We start from the raw sequence: 15438 nt of genomic DNA on the forward strand, positions 1-15438 counted from the left end.
AATGATTGCCAACTAAAGTATGCTTGGCTCTCCAATTAATCTCTGATGCTACTTCTGTTCTTTTAATGTGCTAGCGGGGTGTTAGGGTCCTTATAACCATTTAAATTTATAATATTTATTATCTATTAAAATATCCATTCATGTCAATTGAGCTCACCTCTCAAGTTAAGGTAGTTTGTGTATTGTGTATACTGGATCGTAAGTGTTGTTCAATGGTTTTGGCGACACCCTTTAACTCTTCATCCAATAATTTCTCTTTCCTTTTTAATGGCTAGGAAACATGGGTATGATATGGTCTTATCTCTGCATATAAAAGTGCATACAGCCATACAAAAACATAATTTCTCTTTTAAAGATAGTGCTATGTTATATCATCAGAGAAAATTGTATCAATCGACCAGTTCAATGTTCCAAGTACGTTTTTAATCTCTTCAATTCTTAAGTGAGAAAAATCCCCTATTGTGAATTTGTCATGTTTTCCTTTCACTTCAATCAGGCTATAGCCTGGTCCTTTCCTTAATCCACTACCCTTCAACTTCTTTCTTGCATTTGTTACGTCATTCCACATCCCACCTGAAGCATACAAATTTGATAACAAGACAAAAGGTGAGGTAGTAGTAACAGGTTGAACTTCAAGAAGCTGCTTAGCCAGGCTTTCCCCTATGATCACATTCCCATGCAGCCAACATGCTGAAAGCAAGCTCCCAAATACAACAGGATTATTCCAATGAGGGAATTTCTTCATGTACTCTTCTGCCTCAGACAATCTTCCAGCCCTTCCAAGCATATCAATAAGACATGAGAAATGTTCGATATTTGCCGTAACCCCATATGCTTCTTCCATAGAATTAAAGTATAATTCACCCTTTCTCACCAACCCTGAATGATTACAAGCAATTAATAGACCAATAAATGTAAATGAATCTGGTTTTACCCTTCTTTTTTTCATCTGCTCAAAAGTTTCTATTGCTCTTTCACCTAGCCCATGATTTCCAAAGGCAGCAATCATGGTGTTCCATGAGACAAGATTGTGATAGGACATTCTATTGAATACATTATGCGCATGTCCAATTGAACCACATTTAGCATACATGTTCACTAGAGCATTATTAACTCCTACATCCCAACATAGTCTTGTTCTAAATAGATAACCATGAACTTGCTTTCCATGGCGAATAGAAGCATGCCAAGCACAGGAAGATATGATGCTAGCAAAAGTGAAGTCATCTGGCTTTATACTACATTCGTTCATCATCTCTTTGAAAAACCTCAGACATTTAGCTTGATCATCAAATTGGGAAAAAGCAGAAATTAGAGTGTTCCAGGAAATGACATCTTTTTCTTTGATCAATCTGAAGGCCTTCTCCACTTCTTCTACAAAATTAGACTTTGAATACATTGTCATCATTAAATTTCCAATAAGAGGGGTGGAGTCCAATTCAAGTTTTATAGCTTTGCAATGCAATGACATTCCCCTTCTCAAATCATCTGACTTGGTGCAATACCCCAACAACCCCGCAAAACTAAATCGATTAGGAACAAAACCCTGTTGGAGCATAAGCTTGAACACTTCAAACCCTTCCTCAGGTTCATGATTCTCTATAAACCCACTGATCAGGGCATTATAGGAAACAGAATTTAGACCTGCTGAATTGGAATACACTGACAAAGCATCACTACAATGACCACACTTCATATACATAGTGATAAGTGAGTTGGAAACAAAGGAGACAGATGAATACCCAGATTTTAGAGACTGTGCATGAATCTGTTGCCCCTGCTTCAATGCCACAAGACTTGCGGAGGCACTGAGGGCACTGGCAAAGGTGAACTCATTGGGCAGCAACTGCATTTGAGAAAACAGCTTAAGTGCCATCCAATGCTCCCCACATTGATCATAACCAGATATCATAGCAGACCAAGACACTATGTTACGTTGAATCATTTCATCAAACACCCTGCGCGCAAGAAAGACTTGGCCACATTTTGCGTACATATTGAGGACTTGGTTTGAAATGAAAACATGGGATTGCAACCCTTTCTTCAAGACAGCAGTGTGAAGGCAAAAAGCCTTCGTTTTGGAGCATTGATGCAGAAGTGTCCCAATGGTTTCCAAAATCATCGGAGAATGGAGAGGGAATCAGTCTACTAGACATAGTACAGTGGAAATTTTGGAATACAAATCAAGGTTACCAATTTTCATCAACATTCTATATAATTCTTTCTTTTTTTTTGGGTCAGAACATTCTATACTTATTAGGGGGATCTGACAGCAAACACTAGGACTTTCTGTTTTTGTCAACCACTATCTTCTTGTTTAGTCTTGTTTAGCGAATATGTATTTATTTATTTTTTCAATTGTCAAATGTTTGCGACTATCTGGTCCAACGAAATCTATACCTTGAGTTTTTTTGGGTCAAACACCTTATGGCCTCTTTTTGGTCAACAAATACCTAAAACGCTTTGTTTTTGGTCTGAAATTCCTGAAGGTTTAAGCCACAATCATTTGCAAATTACTCTGTTAAATGGGCAACAAGCCCATTAATATATAAAAGGAATGGTTTTGAACTTTATGCGCTCAACGGCCTAATATTTGATTTGAGCCTGCCCAAATGAATGATTTGGACTGACACGAAGTTTCATTTCAGGGTCTTTTACAAATGTCTCTCATTATCAATTCCTTTTAAATGCCTAGCAAATCGGTTGTGAAAACAATGTCTTTAGGGCAAATAAATCCATTTCCATTACGTCTGTATTGACAGATGGAGCAAAAGTAATGCGCATTTGTGTTAGCTCATTTTAGAAAAATGATTATTTGTTATTTCTTACAGCTTCATGAAAGAAAAAGAAAACCTTTAAAACAATTACTAGTTTTTTCTTAGAAAAATGTCAATCAAACTTGCACAGCAAAGGATATAAAAAGTGTAAAAATCGCATTGATAAAAACTTCAGGGATAAGTTGAATATAGAGTAAAGTTGATTTTTAAAAAATACCCAAAGTTTTTACCTTCTATTAAGAATCCATCATCATATCATGGGGTTTAGTTTAGTTGTTTAGCAAAGCACAATGTATTGAACATCAACCCTCCCTCCAATTTTGATGTTTAGCTACTCAAATATGGTAATGACATATGAAAGAAAGCACTCATTATTATAGTATCTTTCTCTGATTTTTTTCCCTTGTTCATTAATCAGGGTAATTGTGATTTGATAGGTACTCAACGAGTGTAGCGTAGCAGTGGAGAATAACGCCAAACCATGAACACCAACAATAAAGACATTACTTTCTCCGTGATTCTTTCCAATTAAAATAATGAAATTCAGAGCCCACCTCCCCCCATGATGGATGGATTAATTATCACAACTCTCTAAGCATGGACCAAATAAAAAAGGTTAAAGCTCTTACTAGGGTCTAGATAGGGATTGCATTAACTATTATTATTCAGTGAATCACACGGTTAGTAAAAAAAAATGGGGTCAATTCAACAAATTCAATGACTCATCAACACTGATCAAAACTATGACTCGTGAAAATCCCTAAAGGGGTAAATGGGTAGAAAAGTTGAGATGATTTGGGGTGATTATGTGTCCTTAACTGGCATCAAAAAGTCAGGTGGCTTTTGTCACATTTGACAACCACTTTTGTCCCCATTTTATGAATGAGTGCATGTCGTTTTCAACGAATCCACCAACAATAGGGCGTCCTATTACACATGGGTAGAAACTAAGAGTGTGAAGAAAAAATAAAAATCAGCAAAAGTTTTATCAATAACAGTGGTGCCTTATTGCAGTTTCCAATATTGCACTTATATTTGTTAATCATAGTACTTTGAAATTCTAATCACTAATTATAGTTTTCTTACCGGACAGCTATGAATCAACTGGCAACGTAGAATACTAGAAAAGCATCACTTTTTTTCAATTCTTTCTTGGCCCTTTTTCCGCTCTTTTAAGTCATGAAAATTTGAAGGCATGATTCTCACAAAATATGGTTTATGAGCATGCTTGTATGGTTATGAGTGTACAATAAACACATGCAATGTTATTTATTTATTTATAGTTTAAAGATGGGTGGCTATTGATTTTTGAAGTTGATAAAGTTTGGGTAATGGAAAGCACGTTATTATCACTGTAATGTCTAGCAATACTATATGGTGAAAACATTAGTCATTATGATAAACAACAATATTGTGAAGGTGTTTGCACATCTTCTGACAAGACATAATCCATTTGTAACATTATAGATTCATCCAAAAATCTACCCATAACAAAATTTTGCATAAGTTTGTGTATTTTATTCATCATTTCATGAATCATGATCGATATTTTGGAATCGTCTAGTTTCATTTTCTCTAATCGGTAAGGGCATCTTAGATCACATGTGGTGCATAAACATAAAGACAAGGCAAGTGGGTCTCCCAACATGTGCAATGCAGAAACCAACCCTTTAAGAAATAAACTTAATTTTCTCTGAACATTTGCCATTTTCCTCTTCCGAATAACAGAGCAGAACTGAAACTCTACGTTTGCATTTTTGTTCCTTTCCCTTACAAGTTCCACTATTACAGTTATAATTAATAAAGCCTCTGGGATATTACTGAAAATGAATTTCACAAAATGTCTTTTCTTTATCCTAATGGACCTTCCAAAGGATATAATCTCACTATCCATTCTCTTAACACTCACTGGCTCTGGTTATGCAACAATTTTTATCAATCTTTTGCACTTTATTTCCATTTTTAATATTTGGATTCTATTATTTTGTTTAACTAGTACATTTATATTTTATTATCAAAAAACAAAAATGTGGATAGGGTAACTTTTGGCTAATATAACTTAAAACGGATGTAAATGTCAACATCACAGCACCAACTAAATTATTTTACACATTTCACATATGAAATTATGTCATTATTAATCGGCTTTCTTTTGTTTATTTTTTACTTTTTTTTTGGGGTACATCCATGAATCAGCTTGTTTAATTATTTCAGTACTATGAAAAATATTTCCATGAAGAATAAAAACGTTTTATAGGTATTTTTCCCTTTTTTACTGAATTTCATTTTTTTTATTTTCTTATTCACCCAAATTTTCCTATTGTAATTTTTTTGGGTTAAATATTATCCAAAAAAATAAAAAAAAATTGGATAAAAATTAAGTTTTAAACTTCTAACTCATATTTTTTAAGTTTTAAAAAAATTAATATTCAAGATTTGGTAATTTAAATTTGTGATCTATTTTACATAGACTTATTTCTCGTTGTGCTATCATTTTTAGGAAAAAATAAATAATTAAAGTTTCAACAACTTGATATTATTATGATGTTAGGAAAAAAAACTATATCATGAACATTTATCAGCAATGGGTTTAATAACTCATATTATGCTTGGTTATTCCTAATTAATTAAAGATTTTTACATAGATATGGCGTATCCTATGCATTTGCTAAAAAAATATTCAAACCAGCAATCATCAACTATGAACATTAACAGAAATCTTTCTTTCAGTCTACTCACCTAAACTCCTTTTGACTCTCAACAATAATAAATATATTTTCACGAAACGTTCACATGGACAAAGTTTGATAATATACACAATCAATAGCACCATAATGATTACAACCCTCATTGTTTAATTTGCAAAGTCATGAACGTAATCAAAATCATATTATGGTAGTGTCCAAACGTAAAATCCCAAGAATTTTTTTATTAATTAAGGTTGCTAGGATTTGGAGTTTGGGACTTCTTTATTAATGTTTCCCATCGATTTATAGAAAGTTGCATCTACGCGGCAATGGAAATAATGAAAGGGTGCCCCAGATGGATCAGGAGAATGACTAATTAAAGTAGTATTAATAAGTTAATAGTAATAACATAATTATCAAAATACAATAATGTTTTTTGTTAGACAGAATAAATCTCAAAGGGATTCGATGTCAATTTCTTTAAGAAACGATATTGTTTATATAATTTAACTTCAAGAAAAATATTGTATACATTTTTATTATATTATTTACTAATACATAATTTGACTACAATATAAAATGTATTACTCATAAAACATTAAATGTAAACTCTTACTTAAATATAAGGCTGTTTAGCTCAATAAAAAAATGCTAATAACATTCAGTAAACCCTATGAAATATTATGATTTTGTTAATGAGTTTCAATAATTTTTTACGATGATATTATTTTGCTTGATTTGAGAAAGAAAAGAGAAGAGAAAATAAATAAATAAATGAGTATAAGTAAATTTGCAGGTTATTTAATATAGAAAAATATAAAAGAAGCTAAAAAAACAATATTTTCTGATAAAGACATTTAGGTTTTCAAGGAAAAAGTTATTTTTAACGAAAGAAATACAACTTTTACAAATAAAAGACAAATAAAAAAAGGTAATTTGTCTTTTCTGTATTTTACTTTTACCGTAGAGAAGAAAATAAATATTATGTTGATCTTTTTTTTTTTCATTGATTTGGTAGGTATTCCTAAGACATATATATTATAATGCATTTTACTTTTCTTAGTTTTTTTAAGATGAGACTGTAACATATAAAGTATAATGTTAATATAATGATAAATGTTAATTTTAATTTTTAAAACTGAATTTAAGCACTTGACATGGTAAAATCTTATTAAATTAACATTTATCACATGTTTATAAATTTAACATAAACAAATATTTTTAATAAAATGTATTAATTTTAAATGTTTAAATTAAAGATTAAATTTTGAAGTAATATATACTTTACTTTAACTGAAACAAGAATAAATTTCTTAAATGTGTAAAATCTCTAGTTCTATCTCTACAAAAAGGGATCAAGAAAAAAAAATTGGCATGTATTAATTTTTTTATGTATTTTTTATTGTAGGATAAAATTATGGTGCGCGATAAAAAAAAATTTAATATATTTAACACAATAATTTATATTTAAAAAATTAAATTTAAAAACACAGATCTAGTTGAAATAATCACGGGTTTAGTAACTAACGTACATTAATCTGAAAAACTAAAATGAAATAAATAACTTTGAAAATTAACTCTTAAATTTTAGTAAATGACTTTTGTGAGTTGTGATTGTGAGTGTGAGCGTAATAATATAAATGTAAAATGGAATAATAATAATAATAATAATATGACCCTTTTCCGTCCCTGTGATTTCGGACACGCGTAAACGCCACAAATATGAAGGGCATTGACGTCTTTTGACATCAACCGTCTCCGACAGCTTGCGCGCGAATGTCCCCTTCCTACCTTTTTATTATTACTATTAATTTTGCGAACAAAGCAGAAACCCAACCTCACAATATTGCTAAAAGTAAATAATAAAATAAAATAAATAAAAGCATCCATTCATTTTATTCAATTAATTAAAATCCAAACAGCGCAGACAAAATGATTCCAATAATAATGATAAACAATTAATTATTAATATTGATTAATATTAATATTACTTCCCTGCATCGAGCAAGATTCAAGATCACCCATCATGCTCTTAGTCTCACTTCACTCCATTCACATTCAATCAAGCAAATCAAACCCTAACACTCTCTAACTCTTCACTCTTCAAATTCCATTCCATGTCTTGAACAGTCACCGTTAGATCTTTCATCACTGCAATGTGAGTGCATTGGCGTGTATGTGAATCAAGTCAAGTACGTGCACTAACCATGCTCATTTTGCTTTTCTTCTTTTCTTCCTCACAACGATTCTTTCCTTCATCTTCTTCATTACTCCTTTCTTCTTCTCATTTATTTCCAGCTTCACGTGTTTTTTTATACTGCTTCCAGTTTATGTGATGACTCAGCAACTGCTTGCTACTTGGATCAGACTGAGTACACATTGGTAAAGTTTGTTGCTTTGACCTCAAATTTCAAAAGGGTTGTTCCCAGTTTAATGTATGCAACCCACTTGTGCTTTGTTTTTTACTTTTCGTGTTTTTTTTTCAGTTACCATTTGGTCTAACTGGTTGTCACTGGTTGGACTTGCCACAGATCTCGGAAGATATTTGGGTTGGGGTTTGATTAGTGAAAATGAGATTGTTGGGGTTTGGGTGTGTATTCATTGTTCTATCTGCTGCACTTCTGGATTCTGTGAGTGCTGAGATTTATGTAGTAACTGTTGAAGGTGAGCCTATTATAAGTTATGCTGGAGGTATTGATGGGTTTGAAGCTACTGCTGTGGAATCTGATGAGAAAATTGATACCACAAGGTACTTGCATAATGCATATATTCCTCTTAACTCTTATTACTACTTCTTAGATATGTTCTTTTGACAACTTTTTTAATTCCTTCGGTAAGATACCACTTTGAGTTTTGGATTGGACTTGTTTGCTGGCTGAGGTGAACATGTGAATAGATTTTCGAAGAGTTTAATAATTTATTTTAGACAATCTTATGAAGTAGGAACGACAAAGGTAGCAATGGTTTAACTGTTCGACTATAGCTCAGATAAAGTTATTCTTCGAAATCTAAATTATGTAAGAAGTAGATATATTTATATTTCTTGTATAGGGTAACTTGTGAACAATTTGTTTACAGCTGGTGATTTTTCTTTATTCTTCGTTTTTGAGAAAAAGTAATGTAATAATCACCACCACACTCTGTTTTGAACAACACTTTTCATTTTACATAAAATTAATTTCTTTTTATGTTATTTTCTCCTTTAGTATGTCTTGAACCAAGAAATGCATAGTGGAAAGTGTGGTTGCTCACATTTTGTACTACTTTAAACTTCTTCTTTCAGTGAATTGGTTGCTTCTTACGCTCGTCATCTTGAAAAAAAACATGACATGCTTTTGGGGTTGCTGTTTGAGCATGGGACATACCAGAAACTCTATAGCTATAAGCATCTTATAAATGGATTTGCTGTTCATATTTCACCAGAACAGGTGAAGTCTTCTATTATCTTTTTGTTATTCTATTAGTAACTAATATATTTTGAATTCATTTCTTCTCTAATTTCCTTATGCTACCCCCTTATATTAGTAGGCAGAAACTCTGAGACATGCCCCTGGAGTAAAATCTGTTGAGAGGGACTGGAAAGTGAAGAGACTTACAACACATACCCCACAATTTTTAGGGCTTCCAACTGGGGTATGGCCAACAGGAGGTGGCTTTGATCGGGCTGGAGAAGACATTGTGATTGGATTTGTGGACTCAGGGATCTATCCCCACCACCCAAGCTTTGCAACTCATAATACTGAGCCATACGAACCAGTTCCAAAGTATAGAGGAAAATGTGAAGCTGATCCAGAAACTAAAAGAAGTTACTGTAATGGGAAGATTGTTGGAGCACAACATTTTGCCCAAGCTGCAATAGCTGCTGGGGCATTTAACCCGTCAATTGATTTTGCATCCCCTCTAGATGGGGATGGACATGGAAGGTTAGACCCTGCCACCTTTTTTATTTGTTAACTTTTTCCCTTGGAATTCTTTGTGTACTCCGTACAAGATTGAAATAGCTCATAACATGTCATTTCCTGCTTATGAGCAAATCACGAGAACTTACAGTAACATTAATTCTTCATTCTTGCCTTTGAAGCAATTGAAGTGGATAGTATTAGGACTCAAGGTGTCGTGTTTAAAGTCATATCTTCTAGTAACATTTTTTTAACTGTCCCTCTGTTTTCCCTGCATCATCTGGCAGTCATACAGCCTCCATTGCAGCAGGAAATAATGGAATTCCTGTGAGGATGCATGGCCATGAATTTGGAAAAGCAAGTGGGATGGCTCCCCGTGCCAGGTGAGGAATAACACCCTTCATTGATTTAAAACTGGGAACCTCAGTCCTTTCTGTTCCATTTGACATTTGGTGTATCTTTTGCAGGATTGCTGCGTACAAGGCACTGTATAGACTGTTTGGAGGGTTTGTTGCAGATGTAGTTGCTGCAATTGATCAGGTATACCGTATACTAGTTTATTATATTTCTATGTTGATTCAATAATACATGAAATAGTCCCCTACCTCCCACCCTTCATGTACAAACACAAATTATTTGCTTTCTTACCTAGACTATATATTCATGCTAAATTACTTATGAATGGATGTTTTTGCCGTACTATTTTTAGGTAGTAAATCTCAGCAATCAAAATAAAATTCAGCAATTTGCCTTGATAGTTTGTTATACAATCTCATTTTCTTTTACTGCTGGTATTTTATCTCTACATTTTTAATTTACGAAGTTTGAATGTCTGCAGGCTGTATTTGATGGAGTGGATATACTCAGCCTTTCAGTTGGACCCAACAGTCCTCCAGCAGAAACCAAAACTACATTTTTGAACCCTTTTGATGCTACACTTCTTGGAGCTGTGAAAGCTGGTGTATTTGTTGCACAGGCTGCTGGAAATGGTGGTCCTTTTCCTAAGACATTGGTTTCATATAGTCCATGGATAGCATCTGTTGCAGCTGCAATTGATGATCGTAGATATAAAAACCATTTGATCCTTGGAAATGGAAAAACCTTAGCTGGAATTGGGTTATCACGTGAGTTTTCCAACTTCTAGCTATGTCTTCAGATGTACAATTTTTTTAATGGATTGGAATTGGGACTAGGGAGAACAATGTGGAAGATTTTGACAGATATTTTCTTTTTAGTTGATGATGGAACATGAAACTAACTTTCCCATTCCAAAATAGGGAAAGAAATGACATGTAAGCAAAAATACATTTTCAAGTAGAACAAATCGCATTTCAGTTACTGCTTCTCTTAATCTTAAACTTTGTTTTCTTGGGTACCATTTAAAAAAAGATAGCACTTTCTTGGCACTAAGGCATGGCATATTCTTCCATATTTTCCTTCTCTAAAGCCAGAAAAATGCATTTATTAGCATTACTTGTCAAGATAAAGTAGTAGACAGAATGAAATAATTCAGTATTAGTATTCCTTGAATAAACTTTGGTTGATTAAATATAGATCAAATTTGTTGATTGCTGATTAGCATTCGTCTTAGGTGGTTTGATGCATTTTAGTGAGATAAGTCTCATCACATAAGTAAAAATGTGTGCAACTTAACATGGTCTGTTGCATGTTTGCAAATTATTTTTTATTTTAAGCTGAAGATGCTAAATAAAATACATTACAGCCTAGATAACTTGAACTGACATTGCTATGTATTAGACTGGTTTTCAACATATCTTCTGGTTTTCAATATGTACATTATGTAGAAGGGAGTGAATACTTCCCAGGAATATAAAAGGTTATTGATAATGATTGATGAAGTTAGAGACTACTTGAAAATACTAAGCACTAACTTGTATACATAATACCATGAAATATTGGCAGAATTGTATACATATTGACTATCTTCACCAATTAAGTATGTTTTATTATATTGGAGTTTAGCTATGAACACTATGCTGGTTGCAAAGCGATATTCATGAGTTCTTCCTCAAGCAATAAGGTCACTTCCGTGTTGTGCAAATCCATGCTCACATGGCAAAGCACATTTATGGAAGTCCACAGTTCTTTTGTTGTTGTTAGTTCCCCCTTATATACTTTATGTACTCACTATTCAGTCTATTGCTAAAATATGCATAATGGCTTGTACAGCTTCCACGCATTTGAACGAAACATACACATTGGTTGCTGCAAATGATGTGTTGCTAGATTCTTCAGTTATGAAGTACAGCCCAACAGATTGCCAACGACCAGAAGTTTTAAACAAGAACTTGATAAAGGGAAATATTCTTCTGTGTGGATATTCTTTCAACTTTGTTGTTGGCACTGCATCAATCAAGAAAGTCTCAGAAACAGCAAAGGCCCTTGGTGCAGTTGGATTTGTTCTCTGTGTTGAAAATGTTTCCCCTGGAACAAAATTTGATCCAGTCCCAGTTGGCCTTCCTGGAATTCTTATCACAGATGTCACCAATTCAAAGGTAATCAGACTCATCTTTACTGATATATCTATGTAGATGAGGATTGAGTTTGACTCTAAATCTGCTTTCTCTTTGCGCATAATTTAGTCCACAGTCAAGTACTTATCTCAGTTACCATTGTTTTTATCTCATTGCTCTACATTTTCATTTATAAATTTGATTTTATTTTTGTTTATGATCATAAAATCTGCACTACTTATCATCAAACTATTGCAAATTGTTATTTTTTCAGGAGCTTGTAGATTATTATAATATCTCAACACCAAGAGACTGGACTGGACGAGTGAAGAGTTTCAAAGGTACGGGTAAAATTGGCGATGGTTTGATGCCTATTCTGCATAAATCTGCACCACAGGTGGCATTATTCTCTGCTCGCGGGCCAAACATAAAGGATTTCAGCTTCCAAGAGGCAGATCTTCTCAAACCAGATATATTAGCTCCTGGTTCATTGATTTGGGCTGCTTGGAGTCCAAATGGGACTGATGAGCCAAATTATGTTGGTGAGTAAAGGCCTGAGTAAATTGTGTCTTCTTTGTTGTTGTTACTTTAACAAATCAACCCACAATTGTACATTTCTATTTCACTACCTGGGCTTTAGCTCAAATAGGTTGGTGAGGTATGGTATTTGTAGATTTGTTCAATTCCAATGTTCTCAAAAAAGTAAATCTTTGAACTTCAGAATTTGTTCATAGGAGCAAGCACTTGGTTGAAGATATGCTGCATTACAGCTTTAAGCAGCATTTCTTTTTCTTTGGTTTGTGTGAATAATATGAGAAATCATCAATAACTAAGACAAGACAAGATAGTCAACCAGACATGAGATGTGACATCCTCCCGGGAGAAAAATGAGAACATGCACATTGTATAAAAAAACCAGTCAAACTAAATATGCTCAGACTAAGAATATAAGACTCTGATGTTTATGGTTTCCCTTTGTTTTAAGCTTATGTGTAGATAAATTTAATTTCTAGTACTTTCTGCTTTAAATTATGGGGAGATGTGTAATGGTTCCCTCATATTATTAAAAGAATTATTGCATGATTGAGAAGGGGACTGGGGAGGGAGGGAGAGGGGAAGTAGAAGAAAAACTTAGTGGTATATTATAGAATAAAGAATTGATTCTTTTTTAGCAATTTTTTGCTTGTGTAGGTGAGGGATTTGCAATGATATCAGGAACTAGCATGGCTGCACCACATATAGCTGGAATTGCTGCTCTTATAAAGCAGAAGCATCCACGTTGGAGCCCTGCTGCCATTAAATCAGCCTTGATGACAACCTCAACAACTCTAGATAGAGCAGGGAATCCTCTTTTAGCCCAGCAAACTTCTGAAACAGAAACTATGAAGCTGGTCAAAGCTACTCCCTTTGATTATGGGAGTGGACATGTTGATCCAACAGCTGCCTTGGACCCTGGACTCATCTTTGATGCAGGTTTGATTTCTTCTTCTTTATCACTAGATTTCTGAAAATAGTTGTTGTATCTTAACTATTTTCTTTGTCTTGGACTAATTTCCAATTAAACTTGAAAACAGGATTTCGAATCTAGCTTAGAATTCTAGTTAATTCATGAAATTTCTTTGAACTCAGTATTGGCTCGTTGGTGATATGAAAAGATTTCTACAAAAAATCCTATAAAATGAAATTTTGGCTGAAAATCATGACAACTTGAATGCTGCAGGTGAATCTTGATGAAACTAATAAAAAAAAACAGGGATAGAAATGTAATTAGAATAAGTTTTTAAATATATCTAACCAAAGCTGCAATTTTCTCTTTTCCATTTTTCTGCTTTTGTTTGAATTTAGTATTAAAACAAAAGGGTAAAACCAAAATAGTTATGGTAGTGGACTAATATTTGTAGCAATAATATTAGTAATAGTAAACTTGGTTCACCAATTTTGCTTTTCAATTTGCAGGATACATGGATTACCTAAGCTTCTTGTGCACAACACCCAACATTGATGTTCATGAGATAAGGAACTACACTCATACCCCATGTAACAATACCATGGGCAAACCATCAAATTTAAACACTCCATCTATCACAATTTCCCATCTTGTGGGAACTCAAGTTGTCACGCGCACTGTCACAAATGTTGCCGATGAAGAAACTTATGTGATCACAGCCAGAATGGAACCAGCTGTTGCCATTGAAGTCAACCCTCCTGCAATGACCATCAAAGCAGGCGCATCGCGTCAGTTTTCAGTGACACTCACGGTTCGCTCCATTACCAGAACCTATAGTTTTGGAGAGGTCTTAATGAAAGGAAGCAGAGGGCACAAGGTGAGGATTCCTGTCGTGGCCAATGGATACAGACGATAGCCTAGTTTGGTCACACCAAAGGAAAGCAATGCTTGTAATATTCTTTGTAACTTGTGGGGAATAAGGTATGGCGCTAGATTTATTAGTCTAAAAATATAACATATGATATTGAATTATGAATAGGTGTAAATGTAAGAAGGTGTAAGGGGGTCGTCACTCCTAGTTTCTTCCACTTATAAAGTTTTGCTTATCTTGTCTACTGATTTCTTGGAATGCTTCATCATAAGTTCTTACATGTATCTGCCCCATTCCCCAAAAGTTGCTTGCTTACTGCAAGTGTAATACATGAAATAATTAATATAAGGTTTCAATGCCACAACGTATATCTTACAAAAGCTATACATTCGCTAGCTATACTCACTCTCTTGTTCCACTGTTTTGCCGTCATAATTTGAAAGAAGGAAACCACGATTTTCTTTCTATACATGAAGGAACCGGTTTTTCTCGTGGGGGACCCAAGTATTAAGAGTTTATCTTTGTTTAAAGCAGTAAATCGTTGATTTAATATTGGAATTGTTATTTACTTTATTTTTCGATTTTATAAAAGTTTCCTTTGGACTTAAGTTCGTAAAATGTTTTAATAGTTCTTTTACTTTACTTCTTAATGTTAAGGACAAAAACTACACTAATAAAATGAATAAAAGTGAAAGAAAATTCTTTAAAATTTTATAGTTAAAAGTTAAAATAAGTTTTTTTATTAAGTTAAAGATTAAAGTGAATAATATTATAATTTTAAGGAATAAAGTAACTATTCCCTCTAAATAAATAAACGGTCTTGACTTCTTGCTTTTGTTTTTTTGTTTTTTTTTTATTATTATTGATGTTTGAGAAAGAATATGCAATAAATTTGGTTGGTTTTTTCTTTTTATTTTCTTAATGTACGTGCATAATATAAAATTAAATAAATTAATAATATTAAATGTCATAATTTTTTTAATAAAAATATACTATTTTAAATTTTTTAGTGTGTCTTTATATACATTGAAAAAAAAAAATTCTTTTCTTCCCATCTTTGTCCAAATCTCTTCCTAAGTTTATATTTCTAATTCTTGATACAATAATGTCACAGATAAGCCAACGTTTACTACCAGTAGTAGTGCACGCCTCTACTGCTTATAGTATATGTATGTGACGTATGGGATTCTTTTGGTGTTAATTAGCTTACTGAAAACAACAATTTAAGGAGGTTAAACATTAAAATCATAAAGACAAATTTGGTTAATGATAAGGACTTGAAA

At 33.2% G+C, this 15438-nt stretch overlaps 2 protein-coding genes across 3 annotated transcripts; one reads left to right on the forward strand and one right to left on the reverse strand.

Annotated features, from left to right (window-relative positions):
• Nucleotides 1-361: 361 nt before the first annotated feature.
• LOC113874744 (pentatricopeptide repeat-containing protein At1g11290, chloroplastic-like) lies at nucleotides 362-2152 on the reverse strand. Its single transcript, XM_027512957.1, has one exon. It carries the CDS (start codon nucleotides 2120-2122, stop codon nucleotides 362-364), a length of 1761 nt encoding a protein of 586 aa, XP_027368758.1. The 5' UTR covers nucleotides 2123-2152.
• Nucleotides 2153-7459: 5307 nt separating this feature from the next.
• On the forward strand, nucleotides 7460-14551 carry LOC113846588 (subtilisin-like protease SBT2.5). Of its 2 annotated transcripts, none has more exons than XM_027475036.1 (12): nucleotides 7460-7656; nucleotides 7792-7846; nucleotides 7951-8213; nucleotides 8748-8892; nucleotides 8993-9387; nucleotides 9651-9746; nucleotides 9831-9903; nucleotides 10202-10487; nucleotides 11554-11879; nucleotides 12112-12379; nucleotides 13029-13310; nucleotides 13794-14551. In XM_027475036.1, the coding sequence occupies exons 3-12, from the start codon at nucleotides 8035-8037 to the stop codon at nucleotides 14198-14200; spliced, it is 2457 nt and encodes an 818-aa protein (XP_027330837.1). In that variant the 5' UTR covers nucleotides 7460-7656; nucleotides 7792-7846; nucleotides 7951-8034; the 3' UTR covers nucleotides 14201-14551. The 2 variants fall into 2 exon arrangements, with proteins under 2 accessions (XP_027330837.1, XP_027330836.1); XM_027475035.1 differs by having other exon boundaries at nucleotides 7520-7656; nucleotides 7792-7899; nucleotides 7996-8213; nucleotides 13794-14453.
• The last annotated feature ends 887 nt before the right edge of the window (nucleotides 14552-15438 follow it).

The sequence above is a fragment of the Abrus precatorius genome, unplaced genomic scaffold, assembly GCF_003935025.1.
Source record: "Abrus precatorius isolate BTA unplaced genomic scaffold, Abrus_2018 Scaffold8, whole genome shotgun sequence".
Taxonomy (NCBI): Eukaryota; Viridiplantae; Streptophyta; class Magnoliopsida; order Fabales; family Fabaceae; genus Abrus; species Abrus precatorius.